The sequence below is a fragment of the Oryza glaberrima genome, chromosome 4 (assembly GCF_000147395.1).
Source record: "Oryza glaberrima chromosome 4, OglaRS2, whole genome shotgun sequence".
Taxonomy (NCBI): domain Eukaryota; kingdom Viridiplantae; phylum Streptophyta; class Magnoliopsida; order Poales; family Poaceae; genus Oryza; species Oryza glaberrima.
In genome coordinates this window covers 27459687-27483997 of record NC_068329.1, presented here as the reverse complement: position 1 = coordinate 27483997, position 24311 = coordinate 27459687, and the positions used below count along the sequence as shown (strand labels likewise).

The 24311-nt window shown below is 39.6% G+C and overlaps 2 protein-coding genes and 1 pseudogene across 3 annotated transcripts; all 3 read right to left on the bottom strand.

The window, feature by feature from the left end:
* Positions 1–1614: 1614 nt before the first annotated feature.
* LOC127770635 (gamma-aminobutyrate transaminase 1, mitochondrial) lies at positions 1615–7361 on the bottom strand. The gene is made up of 19 exons (XM_052296426.1): positions 7140–7361; positions 6306–6436; positions 6134–6218; positions 5919–5991; positions 5693–5790; positions 5467–5559; positions 4899–4972; positions 4647–4685; positions 4445–4533; positions 4284–4360; positions 4119–4193; positions 3671–3718; positions 3501–3584; positions 3282–3369; positions 3103–3181; positions 2923–3013; positions 2752–2830; positions 2343–2458; positions 1615–2030 (listed from the first exon to the last, which is right to left on the bottom strand). The coding sequence occupies exons 1-19, from the start codon at positions 7191–7193 to the stop codon at positions 1953–1955; spliced, it is 1551 nt and encodes a 516-aa protein (XP_052152386.1). The 5' UTR covers positions 7194–7361; the 3' UTR covers positions 1615–1952.
* A 1846-nt stretch (positions 7362–9207) lies between these two features.
* On the bottom strand, positions 9208–17841 carry LOC127770636 (probable gamma-aminobutyrate transaminase 2, mitochondrial). 2 transcript variants are annotated; one of them, XM_052296427.1, is made up of 19 exons: positions 17730–17841; positions 14380–14513; positions 14170–14254; positions 13930–14002; positions 13728–13825; positions 13466–13558; positions 12760–12833; positions 12397–12435; positions 12146–12234; positions 11979–12055; positions 11824–11898; positions 11428–11475; positions 11259–11342; positions 11092–11179; positions 10939–11017; positions 10751–10841; positions 10110–10188; positions 9526–9641; positions 9208–9430 (listed from the first exon to the last, which is right to left on the bottom strand). In XM_052296427.1, exons 1-19 carry the CDS (start codon positions 17778–17780, stop codon positions 9356–9358), a joined length of 1548 nt encoding a protein of 515 aa, XP_052152387.1. In that variant the 5' UTR covers positions 17781–17841; the 3' UTR covers positions 9208–9355. The 2 variants fall into 2 exon arrangements, 1 of the variants encoding a protein (XP_052152387.1); XR_008017030.1 differs by lacking the exon at positions 10110–10188.
* An 859-nt stretch (positions 17842–18700) lies between these two features.
* Positions 18701–21003, bottom strand: LOC127772183 (uncharacterized; annotated as a pseudogene).
* Positions 21004–24311: the final 3308 nt, after the last annotated feature.

Here is a 24311-nt window from a genome sequence, read left to right as displayed (position 1 = left end):
GGTACTAGTTGATCGGCTCTAGTAAAATAAAATAAAATAAATTTCATTGGGTTCTTTATGCTGCAACCTATTTATCCAGATTCGATTGTTCGATTCAGCATGTTAGCTTAAATATACTGCTAATTATTTTTTTGTGTGGTTTCACTTTTGCGATATTCCTAACCACAAGGTACATGTGGCGAGAGGTCTCATGTAGTTTTCAGATTACAGGACGGCAGAACAGACGGCGCCGAAAGGCTAAGCAGATCACCAAAATACTGTAGTCAAATGTACAGGGGCATTTCCGTAAAAAAAACGTCGTGCCGAATTCCAAGCTGACGTGGACGCCATTGCTTTTTTTGGTGGGCCCTACCCACCGCCCACTCGGCTTTCCAGCTGTGACACGGCCCGGCTCGGGGCCCGCCATGTTGTACTTGGCTGGCCCAGCTAAGCACGCCATCGCGGTCACTGACATGTGGGGCCATGCTGCCAGTGGAGTAAGGGCGCTGCTCGAAACAGCAGCCGTTCCATCGATTTGCTTGTGTTTGGTGGCGCGAGGGAGGAGACCATCCTTCGTGCAGGGTCCCACTGACAACCGGGCCCACTTAAAGAACCCAAAAGCAAACCTGTTCCTGCCTACCATTTCAACTTGTGTTTACCAGTTCCAGCTCAGCTATGACCCGGCTCTGTTCTACCATTGCAGTGCTCGATTCTATCTCTTCTTTTTTTTTTCTTCTTTAATAATATGAAGCTTTTCTTTAGCAATGCATGAAACAATGTGCTGCTTTCCATTGCAACATACCTCCTCCGTTTCATAATGTAAGATTTTATAATCTTGCACACATTCGTATAATTGTTAATGAATTTAGACACATTTACATATATGCTTAAATTCATTAGAGCAGGTACAATAGCAAGCTATAAACATATTTTAAAGAGATAAAAGAAGAGAGAAAAGAGCAGCGGGCTACAGATCTGTAACCAGCTGCAGCACGGGCTCCAAGACGTAATCTGTGTATGACAGGTGGGACCAGATATTAATAGTATCGTAAGCAACTATTGTATGAATTAGCTATTACATTGGCTATAGATAATTTGGAGCTAATAGTGGGCTGCACTATTGACCTTGCTCTTACTCCCTCCATTCTAAAATATAGGGCACAACTACTTTTTAAATGTATTTCATAATATAAGACGTGCATGCATGCATGACAATTAATTAGCATCTCTTCTCTCCTAAATTATTGATTTTTAAATCATACACTCATAAGATGTTTAATTCTATTGGATGCATGAATTGTATTAGTTGGATGAGCATTGTATTAGTTGGATGAGCAATTTTACGGTCCTTGAGGAGGTACCATTTTTTCTATTGTAAATTTGATACCTCTTGATACCTAGGTACTATGAGGTACCATGAGGTACCAAATTTTACACTAAACTTTTGGTACCTCCTCAAGGACCGTAGAATTGCTCTAGTTGGATTGATTCAAATAAAGAGGTGATAATAATTGTTTCTTCATTTTTGGGTCAAGAGTGGTTGTGCCTTATATTTTGAAATGGAGAGAGTAACATCTATATAAATATAAGCAATGGAAAGAGTAAAAGTTTGATATACTCAAAGAAACAGTGCAGTTCATGCGACCTCATGTAAATTTGATTTATTCCAACCTGATTTGGTCTACAAGATGACAGTCACCACCAGTTCACCACGGCAGCTAATCCCGTGCGTAAGACTGAAATCTGGTGAAGATTCACCGGTTCTGGGTGAATGCATGATCGCTGTTTTGATTATTTTTTGCACGCTAAGAACAGCGTTATTACTGTTCTCTGAGTAGAGTTTTCTGACAGACGAGGGATTATTACTCTGTACATCCACCAAGAACACCATCACCACCATCATCATCGCTGCCAGCATTATCATCGTCATCGTCGTCTCGTGCAGTTGCAAGATGAGGAGTTGTCAACTCGGTCTAATTGTTCTTCTTGGATTTCAGCTCAGCCACCCTCTCCTCGGTGGCCTTGAGTGCATCTCCATAGATGCTCACCAGCTGAAAAACAATGGAGGGGACAGTTTCAGATGTTCAGTACTGTTTTTTTTTTTTTGTCAAAAAGGATGTTCAATACTGCAGTTCGTCAGTTTCAGATGTTCATTACTTTTTTTTTTTGTCAACAAAAAGATGTTCATTGTTCAATACTGTTGCTTCAGAGTTCAGTTCGTCAGTTTTAGATGTTCAGTAGAAGTACTGTTTTGTCAAAAAAGGATGTTCAGTATTACTGCTTCAGAGTTCAGTTCGTCTATTATGATCTGAAAAGAGAGAAGAAGGGTGGTGGCTACTGTGAGTTTTGATCTGATGAATTACCTCCTCGACTTCATCAGGGGTCATTATCAATGGTGGTGACATCATGATGTTGTCTCCAGCAACTCTAACCAGCATGCCGCGCTTCTGGCACTCCGCTCCAAAGATCGCGCCGACGCCTGAAAATGCCAACTGGTATCATGAGAACCATGCTTCGCTTTGGAGGAGCAGTTTGTTAAGGGTACTTACTGGTCATGTGATGATGTACCTTTGAACATCATGGAATTTGACTAATTATTCTAACTCTAGTAGAGTTGTACTACTTATTTTTATATTAAGAACTTTAGTGGTATTATGATAATACAGCATATCATGAGGCTTCAGGTTAAGTGGTTGAAAAACAAGAACTAGCATTCTGAAAGATGCTGCTGGACAAACAAGAGGTGGCATTGTAGTTGCTACTGTTGCTTACCCCATTCAGCAGGGAATGGATCATTTGGCGATTTGTTGTCTGCGAATTCAGTTCCAAGTATCAACCCTACACCACGTATCTGCATGTAGGAGCACATTGATCATGTTTTCAACAAGGAAAGGAGCTTCTGCACTATGAGAATACCAGCAGAAATAAGTAAGAGATGGATACCTCTCCAACAATCGGACTTCCTGCAAAGGCCTTGACTCCCTCCTGGAACCTTGGAGAAATTTGCTTCACATGATCAGGAATGTTCCTTTCCCTGATACCAATTGTAAAATATTTATTATTATCAGTAACAAGAATCCAGTAGAGGCAGCATGGTTTGATACTATAGGAAGTGCAGCGTACTGATAAATTTTCAGGGCTTCTATGGCGACAGCACATGCAACTGGATGGCCAGAGTATGTAAATCCATGAGCAAATGAACCTGCAATGGAAGATTTCGACACGTCATGTTTTGGGGAAGCTCAAGCAAATGTCAATCCAGAGAGAGGATTGAGCTCATTACAATGAAGGCACCAACTTACCGAGCTTATTGCTCTGAGAATGAATAACATCTGATATTTCTGGGCTAACCATAATTGCTCCAATGGGCACATAGGCAGATGAAAGCGCCTGATGCAATGAAATTTTCATTACTTGTCTTACATCAGACAACGCTGATAGAAAGCGGATCATAATTCGTTGACCATGCAAAAGGGGCAAAAGCAACACTGTTCCTGTCATGATGGTACTGGAATACTCACCTTGGCCATGGAGACTAGATCTGGCTTGATGTTATACATATCACTTCCAAACATGGTTCCCAACCTTCCAAATGCAGTAATGACCTAGAATGGATCATCACTTAGTAACAGTTGCATACATTTCTTTGTATCGCATATTTTCTTATGATGCAGTAGAATATGCAAAGTACCTCATCTGCTATGAAAAGGATGTCATACTTCTTAACGATCACTTGGACCTGTTGGTAGACAAAAAATGACATAAGATAATCTGGAAAAGGAATTCGGGTATTTGATGCGGAGTTCATGAAGCAATTTTGTTTTTTTGGAACACTGTAATCTAGACGAAACAACTATACTTGAAAAAATTCATTAAACATGAATCTAAGCTATACTATATTCAATCTGATAGTTTAAATAAATGATACAAGGAAGGGTTTACATTTTCATATGGCTATAACAAGATTGTACTCATGTTGGAATGCCAGTATTTTTCAAGTTTGCCGTCTGGAGTTTTCCAATGATAGGTGAGGTGTCCCAACTATTTTTCATAATCTTGGGATTGGGAAAAGAGTCATAATTTTGGCTGCTGAGTTCAAGTATTTTACAACACGAGGAATGCACTTAAGTTAGAATTACCTTTTCAAAATAGGTCTTTGGAGGAGGTATGACACCACCAGCACCCATCACAGGCTCTGCAATGAATGCAGCAATCTGGAAGGAGAAAATACACATTGGATTAGTAGAGTAGTAAACCTTGGACCTCTTAGCACAATACAAGTTCCGGTGAAAAGAAGACTGTACTGTTTCTGGTCCTTCTTTGAGGATAAGTTCCTCTAAATTATTGGCAAGTCTAGTTGCAAATTCTTCTTCTGTTTCACCTGTCTCCCACCAAAGTCATTATCAGAATAATACGCTTGTATGATGATCAATTAATCATACAGTAAATTTGCAGTTAAGAGTACCAGGAAGATGGAAGCGCCAGTAGTGAGGGCAGTCCGTGTGCAGAACAAAAGGTGCAGGCAGATCAAACTTCTGATGCAGTGCAGGAAGACTGAAGTTGCAGAGGAATGAGCAATGGTTTCAGACTTTTCAGTGGCAACGATAGTGGGTTAATTAGGTGTATGAAGGCAAACTCATTTAATTTTTCTGGAGGGCACTTCTTACCCGGATAGACTAGCTGATATTAGTGTTGATCCATGGTATCTGTAACAAGTGTACCAACAGTAAGAATGAAAATCAAAATTCATTTGTGTTTCATCATGAAACTTAACAGTGAGATCACATGATATAGAAATGACGCGGTGGATGGAAATCGATGCCAATGCAAATTATCCATTGATGAAATGAAGCATTTTTTTTTTAAAAAAAAACACACACTTCTTGGTTTGAGGAATTGAAGTTTTTTTTTTAACTTACGATTTTGATCGTGCAATAAATTTCTTCTTGTCTGGCCTTCCCAGTGCATTGTTATAATACCAGACCAGTTTTACCTGTAATAAGGAATGGTGGAAAACTATCAATGTAGGAACAATGACATGAGAAGATTAAGAGAAAGGGGCAGAACAAATTACAAGATTGGTACTAAAATCTCGAGTATTTATCATTCAGGGACTACAATATTCAATATGAACATAAAGATATGTTCAATGGAATGAACTGTTAAGGCAGTGGAAAGAGTAACAGACTAGCCAGCTAGGAACGAATGAACCATTTTTTAGGAGGAAACATGCAGATTATCCTAATTTAGTTATTCCACTTTTTCATGTTTTACTTTTTTCAGTGCCTTTTTGTTTCCAGAAAGAAGTCTTTGTGGATAATGCAAAGCAGCTTCAAAGATTCACTACAGATTAGAATACTAGTAATAGTAATACCACTGATAGTATGAGGAGCGTAGGAGATGACCAGTTCTTTAAGAAACCATACATGACTCCTAATCTTAATACAAACATACACACTTTACGTATTCCCAAAAAAGAAACCATACCTGAGAATCATTTGCTTCTGAACCACTATTTGTGAAGAACACTTTTCCCATTTCCCTTGCAGTGAACATGCTAAGCAGTTCCTTTGCAAGATCCTGAAAGTAGCAGCGCCAGAATCAATATTTGCAAACTTAGTAAATGCTTTTGATAAAATTAAGATATCCACAACTACCCTTCTCTTCAATTTAAATATGCACCAATAATTGTTGAGAACAACAGAGTATGTACCAGAGATGGTTTGGTCGTACGGTTCCAAAAGGAGTGATAGAAGGGCAACTTGTGTAATTGCTCAGTTGCAGCTTTGACTAATCGAGGTTCACTACCACCTGAAGACATTGCGTACAGTTCATTAGACTAAACTGAATTCGACTCTAAACTTATCGTCCTGAAGAATACATCAATTCTGTCTTCTGTTCTTTATGGTAAAAAAAAGGACTCCAAATGCTGCACATACCTAAAGCTGTACACCATAGTCCCGCAAGAGAATCTAGATACTTCTTTCCGTCGATATCATATACATACGAACCCTGCATGTATAAGGTAAGGTGAGCATCTGACAAATATAGTTCACCCCTTCTATTTTGGTAGAGCAATCAACATGTTCCCAAAATCCTATTCCACATTGCAAGATAAATAAGCTAATATAATGCCAGGTTTGAGAGTCAGAACCTCAGATCTTTCAATGACTAACGGATGAACATCGGTGCTCTGCCAACCAGCTGTGAATGGTGCCAACATGCCATGCCCCTTGAACCTGGAAAGATCATCGTGCATTCATGATTTAAATATAAGATAGCAGACATCCGGAGCATAACAAGGGCAAACAGAATGCATTCTGTACCCATTCTCTTCAGTTGAGTTGGACTGGGGCGATGGTACTGAACTGAAATGTCTGGTTGATGCATCACACAAATTTTGCGTGTGCCCTTGCAGACTTCCAGTGCTAGTTACATACTTCAATAAGTTGATTGCCTGTAAACAAGGGAACAAAGAACAAAAAAAAAAATCTCATATGAGCAATGGCAATGCAAACCTTAACAGCTGTGGTGATGTCTGAAGTCTGAAAAACAAGAAGCAGCCAAATATTTTCTCATCACTGTTCCTCAATTATAACTTAGCCTGTCAATTTCAGATGACGATATAGCACGAAAGCCGTAATGAACATACAAAACAGGTACACTGAACTCACACGAAAGACAAAAGGGAAATCCAAGAAACTAAGATTCGCACACTTCTGTCAGTCAAAGGGAGCTGAAATTTCAGAAAAGAAAATTTTCTCTCTCTCCCTGATCGCTCCGTATAAACTGGCAAATTCCAACCGGAGACGGTACAAATTTATCACCTCTACCAACCTGAGAGAGGCTGAGAACAGCACACAATTCGGGCATGGGTACGGATCAAGAACAAGGACAAAGATTCCCCCTTTAGAATCTGCACAGTCCGTGATCTCAATTTGAAAAAACAAAACAAAAAAAAAAACAAAGGAACGGACCACCTCTTCCCAATCCCACATCAACCAGGCTTATCCTCCAACCCTCACCGATCAAAACTCCAAACTTCCATGATCTTAATCCTACCAACCATATCGAAAGAAAGAAAAAAAAAAAGAAAAGAAACCGCCTTTTTGCATCGACGACTACGAGATAGAGAGAGAATCCAAGAAACATTCATTCACCTGAGAGGAGGAAGAAGAGGCATTCGATCGGAGAAGGCCGCGCGCAATCACCATCTTGCACAGCTCCAACCTCCCCCCTAATTCTCGGAGAAACAGAGCGAGAAGCGAGGGGGAGGCCGAGTATTATAGAAGGAGAGAAGAGCGCGAGAGAGAGAGAGAGATTGAGACGTGGCCAAGTTTATCGTAAGGTAGGCGAAGAGAACGCAGGAGAGACGGGGGAGATGGGGACGTGTGCAGAGTGCAGACTGTTCTTCTCCTTCTCCAGCTGAAGTGTCCCAAAACCAAAAAAAGAAAAAAAAATAATTATAAAATGAGTAATTTTATGGTTCTTGTGGTACCTCCTCAAAAACCGTAGAATTGATCTTATAAAATACTACCTCCATCCCAATTTAAGTGAAGTCGTTGCTTCTATATCAACATTTAACCGTCCGTCTTATTTAAAAAAACTATATTAATTTTAAAAATAGTTAAATATTATTTATGTTTTATCATCTAATTAAAAAAACTAATCATAAAAAATCTTCAAATAAGACGGACGATCAAACATTGAATATGAAAAGTATAAAACTGCACTCTTTGTGGACGGAGGTAATAGATTTCAGTTTTTGAAACGAATCAAGTTGAGCAAGATCTTTTGGTTTTTAAATGCACTGTTTGCTTCCGGAAAAATTTAATTTTAATGACTGTAGCCAGGGAATCCAAGTTCAAACGCTTGTGTCCTTGTTACGCATTGAGCACGTGTCTGCTTTGTCACGAGTTTATCTCCTTCCCTCTCTAGATTTTGTCTTGCAGAGGTGGCGTCTACAGAATTGAAGCCATGTGTAGTTGAGTACACCCTGGCAGTTGTTTGATTCAAACAAAAGTTCATGTGCCTTTTTTTTTGGGAGCCTAATGTCCCACGGATTTTGAAGAAATTTTGCAAAATGGAGTACAGTACTTCAGGTGTGCTTGTGCGAATCAAATCATGCTCACTCGTGACCAAATAATACTCACTCCGTCCAAAAAAAAGATAAACCTTGAGTTTCCGTATCCAACGTTTAACCGTCTGTCTTATTTGAAAAAATTATAAAAAAAATAAAAAGACAAATCACGTATAAAGTATTAATCATGTTTTATCATCTAACAACAATAAAAATACTAATTATAAAAAAAATTATATAAGATGCACAGTCAAACGTTGAATACGGAAACTTAGTGTTTGTGTTTTTTTTTATGGAGAGTACATCGCACCCGCAAATCAAGTTGCCAAGTTGCAGATGAATGCCAAGCAGATAGCGTTTCGCATCATCATGTGCGCTGATACACGCTTTGCCGTTTGCACTGCTCACCTGTCACTCGGTCGGTCTCGTCAGCTTGAAATTCTACGAGCCCATCAAATTTGTTCAGACCGGCGTAGCACTCGGAAGCATTGGTGAGGCATTTTTCTTGTGAAGCCCCCGCTCTTCATCATATTATGGTTTAACCCCTAAAACGGATCAGGCGACGTGCCCCTCTGCTTCTGCGGTGGCCGTTGGCGGCTCAATTGGATAGCAGGAGTGAGGGTCCTGCATGTACAGTACTGCAGAGGATCTGGATTGGGATAGCAGCGATCGACTACATAATTTCATTTGTGGAGGAGATAGAGGAGAAGACGCTACACCTTGCCTTCGTCAACTCTTGATTTTGGACTCCTTGTTCGTTCGGTCCATCACCGTTTTCGTCGACATCATCATCCTCATTCACTTACCAGCAACATTTTAAACACAAAACAAATATAGTACATGTATCAAACTATATTAATGTTAGATTTGATGAAATTAATTTGATGTCATAAACATTGCTATTCTTATTTTATAAATATGAAATTGATTTTACAATATTTGCCGAGGAGTTTCCGCGGCAAGCCACCTGGAATGTGGGTTTGTGTCCCTTCTCCATGAAAACCGTGCGTGCGAACGAAACAGAAGAGTGTTTCGGAATAAGAAACAGACATGCTACAATTGTTGGCCAAGATAAATGATGAGATCAAGTTGTGGAGTATATGTGGGGGTAAAACACGTCGTGAGAATATCAGCTTAGCAAATCTAGGTGGAAAAATAAAATATCACATTTTTTTTTGCAAGAAGTAACATTTCAGCGAATTATTAGAATAAAAAACAACACAAAATTATTGTGGGCACCAGCTTACAAAAATTGTTGGTAATATTATCATTATTTTTACAACAAATGTCTCTTAACTATTTTTTCTTGGACCTCAGCTCTGCCACTCTTTCCTCGGTGGCCTTCAAAGCTTCACCGTATATGCTCACCAGCTGAAAGCAGTTGAGTATGACAGATTAATGCTATTTTCATCTATGACGAGAAAATAGTTAAGGAAATATGATGGTATTGTGAAATAGGATCTTACTCCATCAACTTCTCTTTGGCTCATTATTAGTGGTGGCGACATGGCGATCTCATCTCCAACAACCTTAACTAGCATACCACGCTTCTTACACTCTGCTCCAAAGATTTGCGCAACTCCTGGAAACAATATCACTGACTTTTGAGAAACAATATCACTAACTTTTGAGAAATTTTATGGTACTTGAGGAAGTAACTGTAGGTATAAAATTCTGCACTAAAAAAATTTGAAACTTAAGGTACCTAGTAGCTCTTGGTACATTTTCAGCTTCTCAAGTTTTACACTATAATTTCCCTTAAAATTTATTTGTTCCAGGTAAATCATTTGTCGTGGTGACGTTTTGGTTAAACCGTGGTATATAAGATGGTAAAATACCATAATTCTTCAGGTTAAGTACTCCCTCCGTTTCACAATATAAGTCATTCTAGCATTTCTCACATTTATATTGATTTAATGCTAGAACGACTTACATTGTGAAACGGAGGAATTAGTTTGCAACTATAAGTGAATAGATATAAGATAATGTGCGATTCTTATCCCAAATCTACTGATTATAAGAACATGCAATGATCATTACTATTGCTTACCCCACTCAACAGGAAATGGATCATTTGGTGATTTGTTATTAGCAAATTCAGTCGCGAGCAGCAAACCTACACCACGTGTCTGCATACAAGAGTTCAACAGTTATGTGCTTGAGTAAATCAAATGTAATCTTTCTGACATGATTGTACTAGGAGGAACTTATTTTTTTCCCGGGAATATGCGAAAGTGCATATTTTTGTATTAAGTGCGAACTTTTTTCAGGGTGAAAAGTTTCGGCGTGTCACATATTTGAAGTATTAGACGTAGACTAATAACAAAACAAATTACAGATTTTGCCTGTAAACCACAAGACGAATTTATTAAGCCTAATCAATCCGTTATTAGCAAATGTTTACTGTAGCACTACATTATCAAATCATGGAGAAATTAGGCTTAAAAGATTCGTCTCGTAATTTACATGCAATCTGTATAATTAGTTTTTTTTTGTCTATATTGAATACTCCATGCATATGTCCAACTACAAACATTCGATCTGACATGGTGAAAAGTTTTTGCTGGGAACTAAACAGGGCCTAAGATTGGAGGTTTTACTGTTCACATAAGTACCACACAAGTATGTACAAAGTCTGACATGGTTGAAGGGGATCTTTATTTGAATGTTTTGGACATAGAAATGGATTACCTCTCCTATAATTGAACTTCCCGCGAAGGCCTTGATTCCCTCCTGGAACCTTGGAGAAATTTGCTTGACATGAGCAGGGATGTTCCTTTCCCTAAGACCAGTTTCATGAAGGATTTATCAGGAACTGGAAATTCCATTGCCAGTAAGAACAAGTGCACCATGTAATGCTAAAGGAAGTTTCAATATACCGATAAATTTTCAGAGCTTCTAGGGCGACAGCACAAGAAACTGGATGGCCAGAGTATGTAAAGCCATGAGCAAAAAAGCCTATAAAACAAAACAACAGTTCAGGACATGCCAATGTACTGACAGACCGAGTTCATAAAATGGCATTGACTTACCAATCTTATTGCTCTGAGAATGAACTACATCTGATATTTCTGGGCTGACAAGAGTCGCTCCAATTGGGACATACGCAGATGAGAGTGCCTACCATGGTGAAATGGGCATAACTCGTACAACTTCAGCTTAATTAACAGTTGTTCAGTTGTTAGAAGAACTCACTCACCTTTGCTAAGGAGACGAGATCTGGCTTGATGTTGTACAGATCAGATCCAAACATGGTTCCCAGCCGTCCAAATCCAGTAATTACCTGGAATGGATGACAAGTGAACAGCTCTTAGAAGAAAATAATTGTTTCGCCGTTTTATGTTGGACTCAGTAGGATATTAACATACCTCATCTGCTATGAAAAGGACATCGTACTTCTGAAGTACTGCTTGAATCTGTTGGTTGGCAACATAATAGCACACGGTGAATAGGCAGTACAATATTCAAGCATTTGGTGCATGCTGAGAATATGTAGCTCTGGAAACACTAGAGTTTTGAGCCATAGCCAATGCTTAGTCAAACACTAGAGGTTTGGTTCCGTTTTCTTCTTGAAATGGGACATTTTCTTCTTTATATAAAATGTCGGCAACGGCCTGACCTTTCGAAAAAAAAAACTCCGCTACTGCATCAAAGGTGCTTTCCTAGAGTGGAACTTTTAAAATGGCTCCAAATTACTGAACTTAGAAAAGGTTTTATTTTCTAGCCAGAAGGTACAAATTCAAATATATAACATGTGTACCGACCTTCTCAAAATATGTCTTTGGAGGAGGGATGACACCTCCAGCACCAATTACAGGTTCAGCAATGAAAGCAGCAACCTGATAGGTGAACAAAAATTATGTCAGTAAAATTTGGCTGTGCCGATAAAATGTAAGTTTTGGTATGTAGAGAACTTTACTGTTTCTGGCCCTTCTTTGAGGATAAGATTCTCTAAATTATCGGCAAGTCTGGTTGCAAATTCTTCTTCTGCCTCACCTGTTTCCCACCAAAATCATTTCATTAGCAAAATATGCTGGGCTCCTCATATAACACACTTTCAGAACTACTACATATATATAATAGTACCAGGAAGACCGAAGCGCCAGTAGTGAGGGCAGTCTGTGTGCAGAACAAAAGGTGCTGGTAGATCAAACTTCAGATGCATCGCAGGGAGGCTAAAAAAATGCAGAATACATTAGTATATTATTTCAAGTATCAACAAACGATGAACTAAAGAACTATAAAGATTTAGTTGAAACAATTCTAGAGGGTTCTAAAAGACAAATTTTATGGATAATGAAGGCAAACTATTTCTTTCTGTAAGACACAACACTCACCCAGACAGACTAGCTGATATTAATGTTGATCCGTGATATCTGCAGAAAGCTTATGGGCAGTGAGAATTACATTCAAAATGCCTCAAGATTTCATTTAAGTTAAAGATGAGATCTCAAGAATATCGAAAACAATGAGACGGGACAAGCATTGGTGCCTATGGAAATTACTGTTTGGAGATCTATTAACATAATAGTCTCTACAATATGAATATGAAAACAGAGTAGTCTCTACACTATACATGTAGATCAGATTTCACCTGCCTGCACTCTATTCCCCTGAGTGGAAAGTACCCATTGGCATGCAATGTGAAGTAACTAGGAGGTAATTATGATGAAGACAAAGAAGAGATGTTATCTGCTTACGCTTGTGATTGTGCAATGATCTTTTTCTTGTTTGGTCTCCCCAATGCATTGTTATAGTACCATACTAGTTTGACCTGCAAAAGATAAAACATTTTTTGTGTATGTAAAATAACATCATGGGAAGATCAGTTGAATATACCAAACAGTTGTTGTAGCGAGAACAATGTGTGTTTATCATGAAACTAAGTATAGTCGTGTACCAGAAAGTATAACCAATAAACTAAGTAGTAACAACAGTAACTATAATACTCATGAAATTTTGTCCTTTTTTTATACTACTCATGAAAGGGTGAAATCTTTGAACAATGTGCACACCATGCAAAATTCCACAATACCAGTAAAAGCTACACCATCTGTAATATTGTGTATTTGTGTGTAAAGTGTAAGCTAGCTGTACTAAAACTACAGGAGACGTTTCTTAATGCAATGATGCACAACTCTCCTGCATGTTCTCAGAAATACATTTGTAAATACTCCTTTCCCTTGATGAAATTTGGTCGGCCAGGCGAAAAATGTTATACGAAAAGGCTACATGGAAACATATGTTACGATTGTTAAGGATATTAGTGTAATGGTGTATTGTGATAGGGGTATTTTGGTCATTGCACATTCATCTTGTACACAATATATTGCCCTCGAGGGAAGTCAGTGCAATAGTTCAATCCCAGAATTCACTCACTAAAATTGACAACGATAACAATCCTACCTGAGAGTCATTTGCTTCAGAACCGCTGTTTGTAAAGAGCACTTTTCCCATTTCCTTGGCAGTGAACATGCTGATAAGTTCCTCAGCAAGATCCTGAAAGCAACAACAAAGCTTAAACCATCAATGCTTGCAATTTTAATAGCTGTTTACAATGAAACTAAAGATATCCAACACTAACATTTCTCGTCCATTTTTGGTTGGAAAAAGGAAAAAAAGATAATACAAATGAACAAATCATGAATGAAAGATGCAATATGTATACCAATGGTGGCTTGGCTGTACTGTTCCAAAAGGAGTGGTAGAACGGCAACTTGTTTAATTGGTCGGTTGCTGCTTTCACTAACCGAGGCTCACTGCCACCTGAAAACAGGATGAATGGTTTGTGAAGATGTATGCATCATCCCAAAATTCACCAGTCTTCTGGTACATTGATCACAAAATCAGATTCAAGAGCTTGGACATACCTAAGGCTGTACACCACAATCCTGCTAGTGTATCCAAGTACTTGTTCCCCTTGCTATCATAGACATAAGAACCCTGCATATATGCACCAATCGACACGTTACAGAATTTAATCCGAGAGATATTGTACTATTCAACTTGGTATAGAGAAGTTAATAACATCTGAAGCTTCATGATGCAAAATTGAGTGATAAATCCCAAGAGAAGCAAACAATGTAATGCCAGGGTTTACAGTCTGCAACCTCTGATCTTTCAATAATCAAGGGCTCCAGGTCTGTGGAGTGCCATCCGGCAGTGAATGGTGCCAGCATGGAGTGTCCCTTAAACCTACAAAAATACAGTTCTCAAATATAAGGGGGGAAAAATTCAAGACTTATTATTTGCGCAAAAAGGAGTAATACAGTAAACAAAGCTGTATCAATGCTGAACAAATTATTATTTTTTCAGTGTACCCATTTCCTTCGGTTGAGTCTAGCAGAGGGGAAGATCCTGAGGTGCTGAACTTCCTAGCTGATGCATGTGAGGTACAATCCGTTTCCCCTTGAAAACTTGCAGCAAAAGCTGCATGCTTTATCAAATTCATTGCCTGTTGATTTTCAAATGAGGGGGAATTCATGATGAATCAGTGATGAAAAGCTTACACCTGTGATATGACAGACAGTGGAAGGTGAAATTCTGAACAAGAACACCAAAACAAAAGCTTCTATGCAAAGAATGCTACTCCCAAAGAGATCATGATTGCAACTTCTTCCGACATGGAACTGATGGAAGAACAAAATCAGAGACCCGTCTTACCACAGAAGAAAGCCTATAATCCCCTCCCTCTTGGCTAATCAACAGTCGAAAACAAGATTAGGCGATCGACATTCAGTAACATGATCACACGGCCTTCGAAGGCAGGCCGTCGCTGACACGTACGATACTCCGCCGATCTATCGGCTTTCCTTAGTCTCACGCTGCGCCGCCGCCGCGACATTTTCACGGCGGCGGCGGCGCCTCCGCCTCGCCGGGGAAGTTGCAGTTGGAAGCTTGAAGGAGGGGACCCACATGAGCGCTCGCGGCACCGGAAATTGGGCTGGTGAAGCTCCCGGGCCCATTATGGCTTTGCGAGACGGGCCGTGCCATAGACGGCCCATCAGAAGAAGTCCTAAGTCTAACCGTGGCAGTTCAAGGCCTCTTGTAAACTCGGATAATTTTTGTATATTTATACAGAGATTAGTTTAACTTCCTGAAAATCCTCCACTCTAGAGCTGAGCAGATGCGATGCTACTGCTACAGCGTTAGGTGTCGGTTATTTTCGGGCTTATGAACTGTGGATTGTACCCTCTTTCTAAACTACTAAACAATATATTTAGAAAAAAAACATTTATAAATACTTCTTCTCAATCTTTCTAAGATATTTTTTCCAACTTTCTAATTTATAGATTATTCTTTTGTAACCTCTGGCAGATTATTCCGGCAGGCAACGATTTAGAGACCTGCTCTGTTCTATACTACTCGTTCACTAACTTCTACTTCATTTTCCGCGTGCATGTTTTTGGAGTATGTTTTTTTTAAAAAAAAAGTTCTATAAAAAATTTGCTTGAAAAAATCATATTATTTTTTTATTTTTTAGCTAATAATTAATTAATTATGCGATGCTACATCTACAGTGTTATGTGCTAATGTGCCCGTTATTTTCGGGCTTATGAACTATGGATTGTATCGTCCATATCCTTTCTAAACTACTAAATGATATATTTTTAAAAATTCATTTATAAATACTTCTTCTCAGTCTTTCTAAGACCATTTTTCCAACTTTCTAATTTATAAATTATTCTTTTGTAACCTCTGGTACATTATTCTAGCAGGCAACGATTTAGAGACCTAGTATTTCCTTAAGGTATGTTTCTATGCTACCTGATATCAACTTCTACTTCTTCATTTTCCACGTGTAGAGAACAGCACGTAGATCAGCTAGCAGGGAGCTGCCAGGAGCAGCGTGCCTACCGGCCTGAGTTCGAATCCGTTTGAGCGCAGGTTTTCTCACCACATTTTCTTCTCTATCAATAACGGATGCTTAGTATTCCAAACTTTTGTTTAAAAATTGTTCCGCGTGTACGTATTTTGAGTGTGATTATTTCTAAAAAATATATATAAAAAAAATTTGCTTGAAAAATATCATATTACTTTTTCAAGTTTTTTTTAGCTAATACTTAATTAATTTTGTGCTAATCCGTTACTCTATTTTACGTGTCGAAGCGGAAGGGTTTCTAACCCCTGCAAACTCAGCCTTAGGAAAGCTGATTTTTCTTTTCTAAATTACTCTGGATTTAAATGGAACCTTTGAGGGGGAAAGCGTGCCACTATGGCCCCGTTTGGTAGGGCTCCAAACTCCAACTCCTAATTCCAAACTCCTACTCCAGTGGAAGCTAGCTCCAGTTGGAGTTGGACACTCATTAAAAATGTTTGGCTACATTTCAGCTCCAAATCTGGAAAAAAACAAAAAAAAAACAAAAATCCCAGCCGCCGGCCACCCCCATCCCCTGCGCGCACCGCCCTCCACCGGCCGCGCGCCGCCCACCTCCCCCCGCTCTCCGCCGGCCGCCCGCCTCCCCATGCCCTCTGCCGGCCGCCCGCCGCCCTCCGCCCGCCGAGCTTTGTCGCCTCAGTAGTGCACCTCCCGGCGGCCGCGCGCGCCGTCCCCCGTCGGTTGCACGTTGTCGCCGCACGCGCCGCCCGCCGCCGGCCGCGTACCGCCCATCTTCCTCCTGCGTGCTTGCCGCGCACCGCCGCCGTGGCGCCTGCCGTCGCCGCCGCCGCCGACGAGCCGCCGACGGCGCCCGACGCTGACGCTTGCATCTGTTAGGGCTCGGGAGGAAGACGGAGAAGGAGAGAGAACGGGAGGGGGAGGTTGGTAGGGGTAGTTCAGTGGCATTTTCATGTAAATACCCTAAAATTTTAAAGGTTAGTGGGTCTTTTGGAGTGGAGTGGAGCTGTGGAGCAGCAAAAACCCAGCTCCACCCCCGTAGTATAAATTTGTGGAGTAGCTCTGCCAACTCCGCTCCAAAAAACTGAAGGATCTGAACCGCCGGAGCTGTGCCAAACGGGACCTATATAATGCGCTTCGTGTTTGCTATTTGTCCTAATACAGAGCATGCCTTTCATCAGAATATATAAAAGCATTAATTAGCACGTTAATTACAAAACCAAATTTTACTAACTCTACAGCACAATTAATTACAGATTGCATTGTCTTTAGGGGTGAGAATAGGACGGGTATTTCCCGACCGGTCTTCCGATCCAAGAAGTCACGAGAAGAATACGAGAGAGAAAATAAGATACCCGATAACATCCGTTTTTAATCCAAACTCGTAAAAATATATGGGTTAGGATAGGGGAAGACTTGTATATGTATGCATGAATCATGTTATATAAAACGTATATGAAAATATATTAAATCCATCTACATACATGTAAAAGATCGGTTAATCAGAGCTCACGTTCAATATTTTATATTTTTTCTTTATATATCTCTTTTAGCATTTTAATTGATCATTATATTTACTATCTACGAATTAGAAATACAAATATATATCTATTCCAGAATCCAATTAGTAGGAAATAATATGGGATAGGATACGAGATGAATGATATATTATCCGTTACCATCTGTATCCGGCTCTGAATTTAAAGAAAAATATATGTTATAATATGAAAATGCCATAATCCGATCGTATCCGCCCGTTTTCACATAAACCGTCTTTCGACATAACCGTGAGAAGAAGAAGAAAAAGAAAAACAGGACGCATGCATGCATCACCTGGCCAGTGGAGCCATTTGATCGTAGTAGCAGGCTACGAGCAACCACCATCCTCCTTACTCTTTCCTTCCTTTCGCCAATATGACGATCGAACCGCTTGTGTTCCTGGAGAGATGATCAAGGCACATCTATATGTAGAGCATATAATATTCAGCTTGTTTTCACCGTACGCAGCGTGTGGTTACGTGCTATTGTCGCAAACAGAATCGGTGGCGTACAATAATTTAAGGTGCGTCCGGTGCCATGCACGTTTCTAATCCACGATGACACAGTGAACTCGGTCCTTGATCTGCTGATGACTAGAGTACGGTGAGATGCATGTGTGGTTAGTATATTTAATTTGTCATATTTTGTCTAACATGTGATCAATAAAACTAAAGCCGCATTTTAGCTTTAGAAGAGGGTAAATTTGCCACACTGTCAAATAATATGCGGAACCACGTAAAGAAATCTTGCTATAAATATGGCACGAACTAAACGGACGCCTAATTCGAAAGCTTTCATTTAAAAGGAAGAAACTTGGCTTAGTTTTTTTTTTTTTGGAAAACCAGGTCCAAAAATTTAACAAATGCAAGTCAGACATGTGAACTGACAGAAGCTTATTCCCATTTTGTTGCCCAATCTCTCTCAATTCCTTGCGGTGGTTGATTGGTTGTTGTCAATCTGCGCGCGCTCGCCGGTGGAGTGGGAGAGGAGTCAGCGCTAGTGGAGAGGGAAGATAGAGGTTGGGAGATGAGGTGGAAGAAGTGGGACCCACTGACATGTGGGCCCTACTATTTTTTATTGACTGACATATGGGCTCACATCTTTTGTTGTAATTTTTTAATTTTTAATTTTATTTTTTCTAGATCAAACTGCCACGTAAGCGCCACGTCAATGCCACGTAAGACGAAGATTAGTCAAAAGATCCACATAAGTGCCACGTCAGCCAAAACCGAGGTCAATACCATCGAGGAATCTCGTTCGCAGGTTTTGTAAGTTAGGGGATGTGTTGTATCCAGTTTTCCGGATTGAGGATGAAAATCAGACTGGGCGACAAGTTGAGGCTCCTAAAGTGAACTTATTGCCCAGTACTTAAAGCGTGCACCCAAACCCAGGCCCATCCATTTGTTACACACACCAAAAGGCCCATCCGTTAAAACAAAGTCCATCCATTACAAGCTATTGCTCTGCGCGCAGACGCGCAACTTGAACGATGTCATCCTATTTTTTTTTAATCCCTCACCTGCAAATAAGCAGCAAGATTAGCAACTTTAAACTACAGCCTCTTTTTTCTTTTAACCTTGGAGAGCACTTTTGCGTGATACCTTCATCACTGGTTGAATTTTGACCCTGATGGTGCAGTGGATGTATGTTTGCAGGGTTGCCTTTGTTTGAGGAATTTGTTAGCATAGTCCGCATAAATGGGACACTGTGGATACCAGCAGGTAAGCAACAAACTACGCAGTTAAAACATGCAGCTTATATGATTGTCCTGCTACATGTATTAATTAAGATGAGCTATAAAACGTATTTGCTCACAAGTAAATTCAGAAAGCAAGAAAAGAGGGTTCCATAACAACACACCTGGATGACTTGGAGAAGGCAGCCTGCATGAATTAAAGAAGGAACATTACATTGATTAGTTGTAACCAAAGACTAACAAAAAGAAAGAGTAATCGAAGAGCATTTTAATTCGTATTCTGTAACTGTTGGACCAGACCTCTTCTTCTTGTTCAGGTAGAACTGAGCAAGATGAGATGATGATGCCCGTCGTGCTGCCTTCACATAACGCCTCCGACGAAAACTAGCCAAACAAAATTGAAGACAGATACACAGCAGTAGTCTTTAAAAAAAATGGCAGTAACTAGGATCGAAATACTGAGAATAGCAGCAACTCTTCATATATTATCTTCATATACTCTCCCTCCGTTTCAGGCTATAAGACGTTTTGACTTTGGTCAAAGTCAAACTGTTTTAAGTTTGACTAAGTTTGTAGAAAAAAATAGTAATATTTTCAACTCAAAACAAATTTATTATAAAAATATATTCAATTATTGAAACAGTTTCACTTTAATCAAAGTCAAAATATTTTATAACCTGAAATGGAGATAGTATATATCAATGTGATTGGAAAGAGAAGTGACCAAATAATATGAAACTGACAATATCAGATCAGGGCTGAATTAATTAGAAGAAGTTTGCTGAAACTGTTAAGAGAAACGCACCTCGAAGAAGCAATCAGGGGGAACAAGTCCTTGGGCTTGGCCCGGGCAAGCGGCAAGAGCATGGTGCACCTGATCTCCGGCGCCTCGCGCGCCATCTTCTCGGCCAAGCTGGCCGCCTTGGAGCGGACCACCTTCCAGTCCGCCATGTCCCTGGCCGCCTCGACGCGGCCGGCGACGAAGTGGGCGGCGAGGGCGAGGCACGAGGGGTAGAGCACGGAGAAGCCCGGGGGCTCGGCGAGGATGCGCGTGAACCAGCCGCGGATCGCCGTGTGGTCCCGGATGCCGCCGTGGGCGAAGCTGTCGAGGACCATGAGCTGGTGGATGAACTTCCACAGGGTGACGGCCTCGGCGCTCGAGCTCGGCTCGCCGCCGCCGCCGCCGGGCGGGGCGAAACGCCACACGTAGTTCCTCGCCTCCACCAAACGGCCTGCCTTCATGAGATCCTCCAGGTCGCTCACGTGGAACACCAAACGTCTCCTCTTGTTTATCCTGATGAAAGAGGGGAAAACACATGTACACACACAAATTAGGCTGTGTTTAGTTCCCGTCCAATTCTTTTTTACGTATACGGACACATATTTAAAATATTAAACGTAGACTAGTAACAAAACAAATTACAGATTCCGCATGTAAATTGCGATACGAATTTATTAAGTCTAATTAACCCGTCATTAGCAAATATTTACTGTAGCATCACATTGTCAAATCATAGTGTAATTAGGCTTAAAAGATTCATCTCGTAATTTACATGTAAACTGTGCAGTTGGTTTTTTTCTCTAAATTTAATACCCTATATGTATCTAAATATTTGTATGACGAGAATTTTGGAAGTTTGAATGTAACTCAACACGGCTTTACTACTCCACTCTCATCGATGGAGCAAAAGTAAGGGGGGATTTGGATTTTGGTGGAGCGTACTCATCGTAGGCATCCATGTAGTCGTTGTTGATGAGGAAGGCGAGTCGGCGGTGGCGGAGGCGCGTGGCGCAGGGGTAGTCCAGGGAGCGCAGCAGCATCTTGCTGCCTCCTCTGGCCTCCTCCGCGTCTGATGATCCCTCGGCGTCCATCGATCGAGCGAGCGAGCCGCGAGAGAGATTGGGGCGGAAGGGGCTTCTCCGTCAAATCCGCTGCTACGCCTTCCGCCGTGTTGTATTGTATATATGTACTGCTGCCCAGTCGAACGAGTTAACTCGGGCAGACTCGAGTCAAACCGAGCGTCGGACCAGGGATGGTAATTTTAGCGCTGGTTCATTTTGCTACCATTTTTAACTTTATCGAGTTTCGACATTACCAATTGGTAAGCTTGCTAAATTTTGACAAGATTTCATATGCACTTACTAAAATTCAGCAACAAACTAAACGTAGCCACTTTTTGGGTAACTTTACCAAAAAAAACAGTAAGGTTAAAAATGAAAGCAAAGTGAACAAGCCCTTACTATCAGTCCGGACACCCGACGGATATGGGTGTGGGCTATTCAATACTCTATCAATTCTAAAATATAAGGCACAACCACCCTTAAGAAACAATTATTATCATCTTCTAGTTCATATCACCCTAATAAATATAATGCATTGCGCGTCTAATGCGCGCTCACGCACCAGCTGGCCCCCTCCCCGCGTGCGCTTTTTTCTTTTCGACTTTTTTTTTCCGATTTTGTCGCCGCTTTGTTTTCGTTCGACCTTTTTTTTTTTCTGGTTTTGTTATCTCTGGGCCCGTTTTTTTAATTTTTCACCGTTTCTTTCCAATTTTTTTAAATCTTTCACACATCTCTTTACAAATGTAGAGTGAAAGTTCTTAATTTTGACTTGAAAGTTTTTAAATCTTGATTGAAAGTTTTCAAATTTTGCATTAAAAGTTTTTATGTTGTTAATAAACCGTATGAATAAACATATAATCATATGAGTAAAGATGGACCCGTTAATCCATTCATCCATCCATCCAAAACGAAACAAGATAACGAGAGGCGCGTGCAGCGTATAGGTTAGTTTTCACCAGCAATACCACTATTCGTTCCTCCGTCTTAAATCTTCACACTACAGATCAAGCGCGTCTGATCGGCCCAAACTATAATCCACACAGGGCTAAAATAATACTCTCTACATCCTAAAATATAACAACTTCTAATACTTAAAATTTATCTTAAAATATAATAACTTCTCCATCAACATTCTCTTTCCCACCAATCACAACCATCTATCATTCACTTTTTCTACCTACATCAACTTCTCAATCAATCACAATTCCTCCCCTCTCCCCCAATTTAATTCTAAGGGCTTATTCGGATTAGAGGATCTTCACAGGATTTTTGGAGGAATACTGTACATAGGAATTTTTTTCTTTCCTGTCATTCGGATCATGAAAACTGGTCATAGGAAATCCAAAGGAAAGTTTCCTTTGGTACTGATTTCACAGGAAAAGTACATGAAAAATCCATCCACCTCAAGCTCTTTTTTTCACTTCCTGCATGCAAATCCTAGGCAATCAATTTCCTGTGATCCGAATGCTCTCAATTTTTGTATTCCTTTGTTTTTTTATTTCCTGTTTTACACTTAGATTTATTTCCTATTCCTATATTTTTCCTTTCCTATGTTTTTCCTATCTTATAATCCGAACAAGCCCTAAGTATTATTTTCTTAATAACCGTGTCCAACTCTAAAACTTTTTTTATATTTAAGAATGGAGGGAGTACTACAAAGACTTAAGCGTAACTTAACTGGTTAGATTTCTTATGGTGAAACGAGTATTCATGACTATTTATTCTTTCTATGCTGGACCGCTATTAACTGTAGCAGGTTTACTCATAGCCGTTAGCTACGCTCCGGATCGAAGGTAGCAGAAAACACGCGACACGTGGAAAAAAACTCGAAATCAGAGTTGGGCCGAATTAGTTTGCCCGGAACGGGATCCCCTAGACATGTTGGGCCTTCATGTACTGGGCCATGTTTGAAACGGGATGAGAGAGGCGCGCGCCTACCAGAAGAAGCTACTGGCAGAATAAAGACAGTAACATTTCTCGCTCCTGCGGTTTAGCACCTGAAGCTACTGTTTCATGTTACAAGACGTAAGTAAAAAAGTTTGATCAAATTTGTAAAAAAAAATACTAACATTTTTAACTCAAGAAAAATTTATTATGAAAATATATTCGATTATTGATTTGATGAAACTAATTTAGTATTATAAATATTACTATATTTGTCTATAAACTTAGCTAAACTTGAAACAGTTTGACTTTAACCAAAGTCAATGCTTTATAAACTAAAACGGAGGGAGTAGTAATTAATCTATATATCTATATCTCTACTACTACTTAAAAAAATAAGAGATGTTTCCTTTGTCCGTCAAAACAAAATAAATAGCGAAAAAAATATATAAAAAAAGTCCGACTCCTGTCAAAACAAAAGAAATAACGAAAAAAATAAAAAAAAAGTCCGACTCCCGTCAAAACAAAATAAATAGCAAAAAAAATAATAATAAAAAAGTCCGACTCCCTCTCAGAAACGAACAAAAAGCCCGACTCTAGATCCGATTCCCCCTTAAAAACGGAAAATAAAACACACCACTCCTCTCGGTTTTAGTTTGAGTCCGAGATCCCAGGCACATTCTTCTTGGTTTCAATCTATACTGTGATATTTTATACATCTTGGTGAAAAAAATTGATGTGCCGGATTGAAGATCTGTTTGCAAAAACGGAACCTACCGGTCGAGAGCATTCCATTTTTATATGATTTTAATTTTTGGGTTTGTACTTTTTTATTTGAGTCCCTATAATTTTTATATTTACATTTGAGTCCCTATAATCTTGCAATAAGATACTTGAGGTCGTTTTTTTAAGAAAAAATAATAAAAGGGAGAGAACAGGGGCATAATGGTGCATAAAAAGAAAAAAACTGCAAAAAAAAGAAAAAAAAGAAGAAAAACACCAACAATAAAATTTTGTTTCCCCTAGGTGGCAAAAAAAACCGTAGATCCAATTCCTATAAAAGACAAAAAAAAAGTGGTGAAAAATAAAGGCTAGATCCGATTCCTTTAAAAACGGGAAAATAAAGTCTGATTCCTATAAAGACGAAAAAATCTGAAAAAACATCTAAAAAAGTTCGTCCGAATCCCTAAGAAAGTGGCGAAAAAAAAGGTTCGTAAAAAATAAAAAGCTGGTTTGTACAAAATAAAAAATGTACGTGAGAAAAAGATGGAAAGGGCGAAACAAATTTCGATTTCTAATCAGTATATATCTCTTCTCTATCTCTAATCTAATCTAACTATTTAAAAAGAGAAAATGCACAAGAAAAATAAAAACGGTTCAAAAAATTCATGAGAAAAAAGCGCAAAAAAATGCTAAAAATGTTTTCCATCTTCCATAAAAAAACGTGCGAGAAA

Coding starts and splice junctions, on each gene's coding strand:
- LOC127770635 (XM_052296426.1), bottom strand. CDS start 7,193: ATGGTGATTGCGCGCGGCCTTCTCCGATCGAATGCCTCTTCTTCCTCC. Junction 5,791..5,918: donor ACTATGGTGTACAGCTTTAG/GTATGTGCAGCA, acceptor CAATGTCTTCAG/GTGGTAGTGAACCTCGATTA. Junction 4,534..4,646: donor ATATCAGCTAGTCTATCCGG/GTAAGAAGTGCC, acceptor CTGCAACTTCAG/TCTTCCTGCACTGCATCAGA.
- LOC127770636 (XM_052296427.1), bottom strand. CDS start 17,780: ATGGTGGTTGCTCGTAGCCTGCTACTACGATCAAATGGCTCCACTGGC. Junction 12,056..12,145: donor CTGGCGCTTCGGTCTTCCTG/GTACTATTATAT, acceptor GGTGGGAAACAG/GTGAGGCAGAAGAAGAATTT. Junction 11,899..11,978: donor TCAAAGAAGGGCCAGAAACA/GTAAAGTTCTCT, acceptor TTCACCTATCAG/GTTGCTGCTTTCATTGCTGA.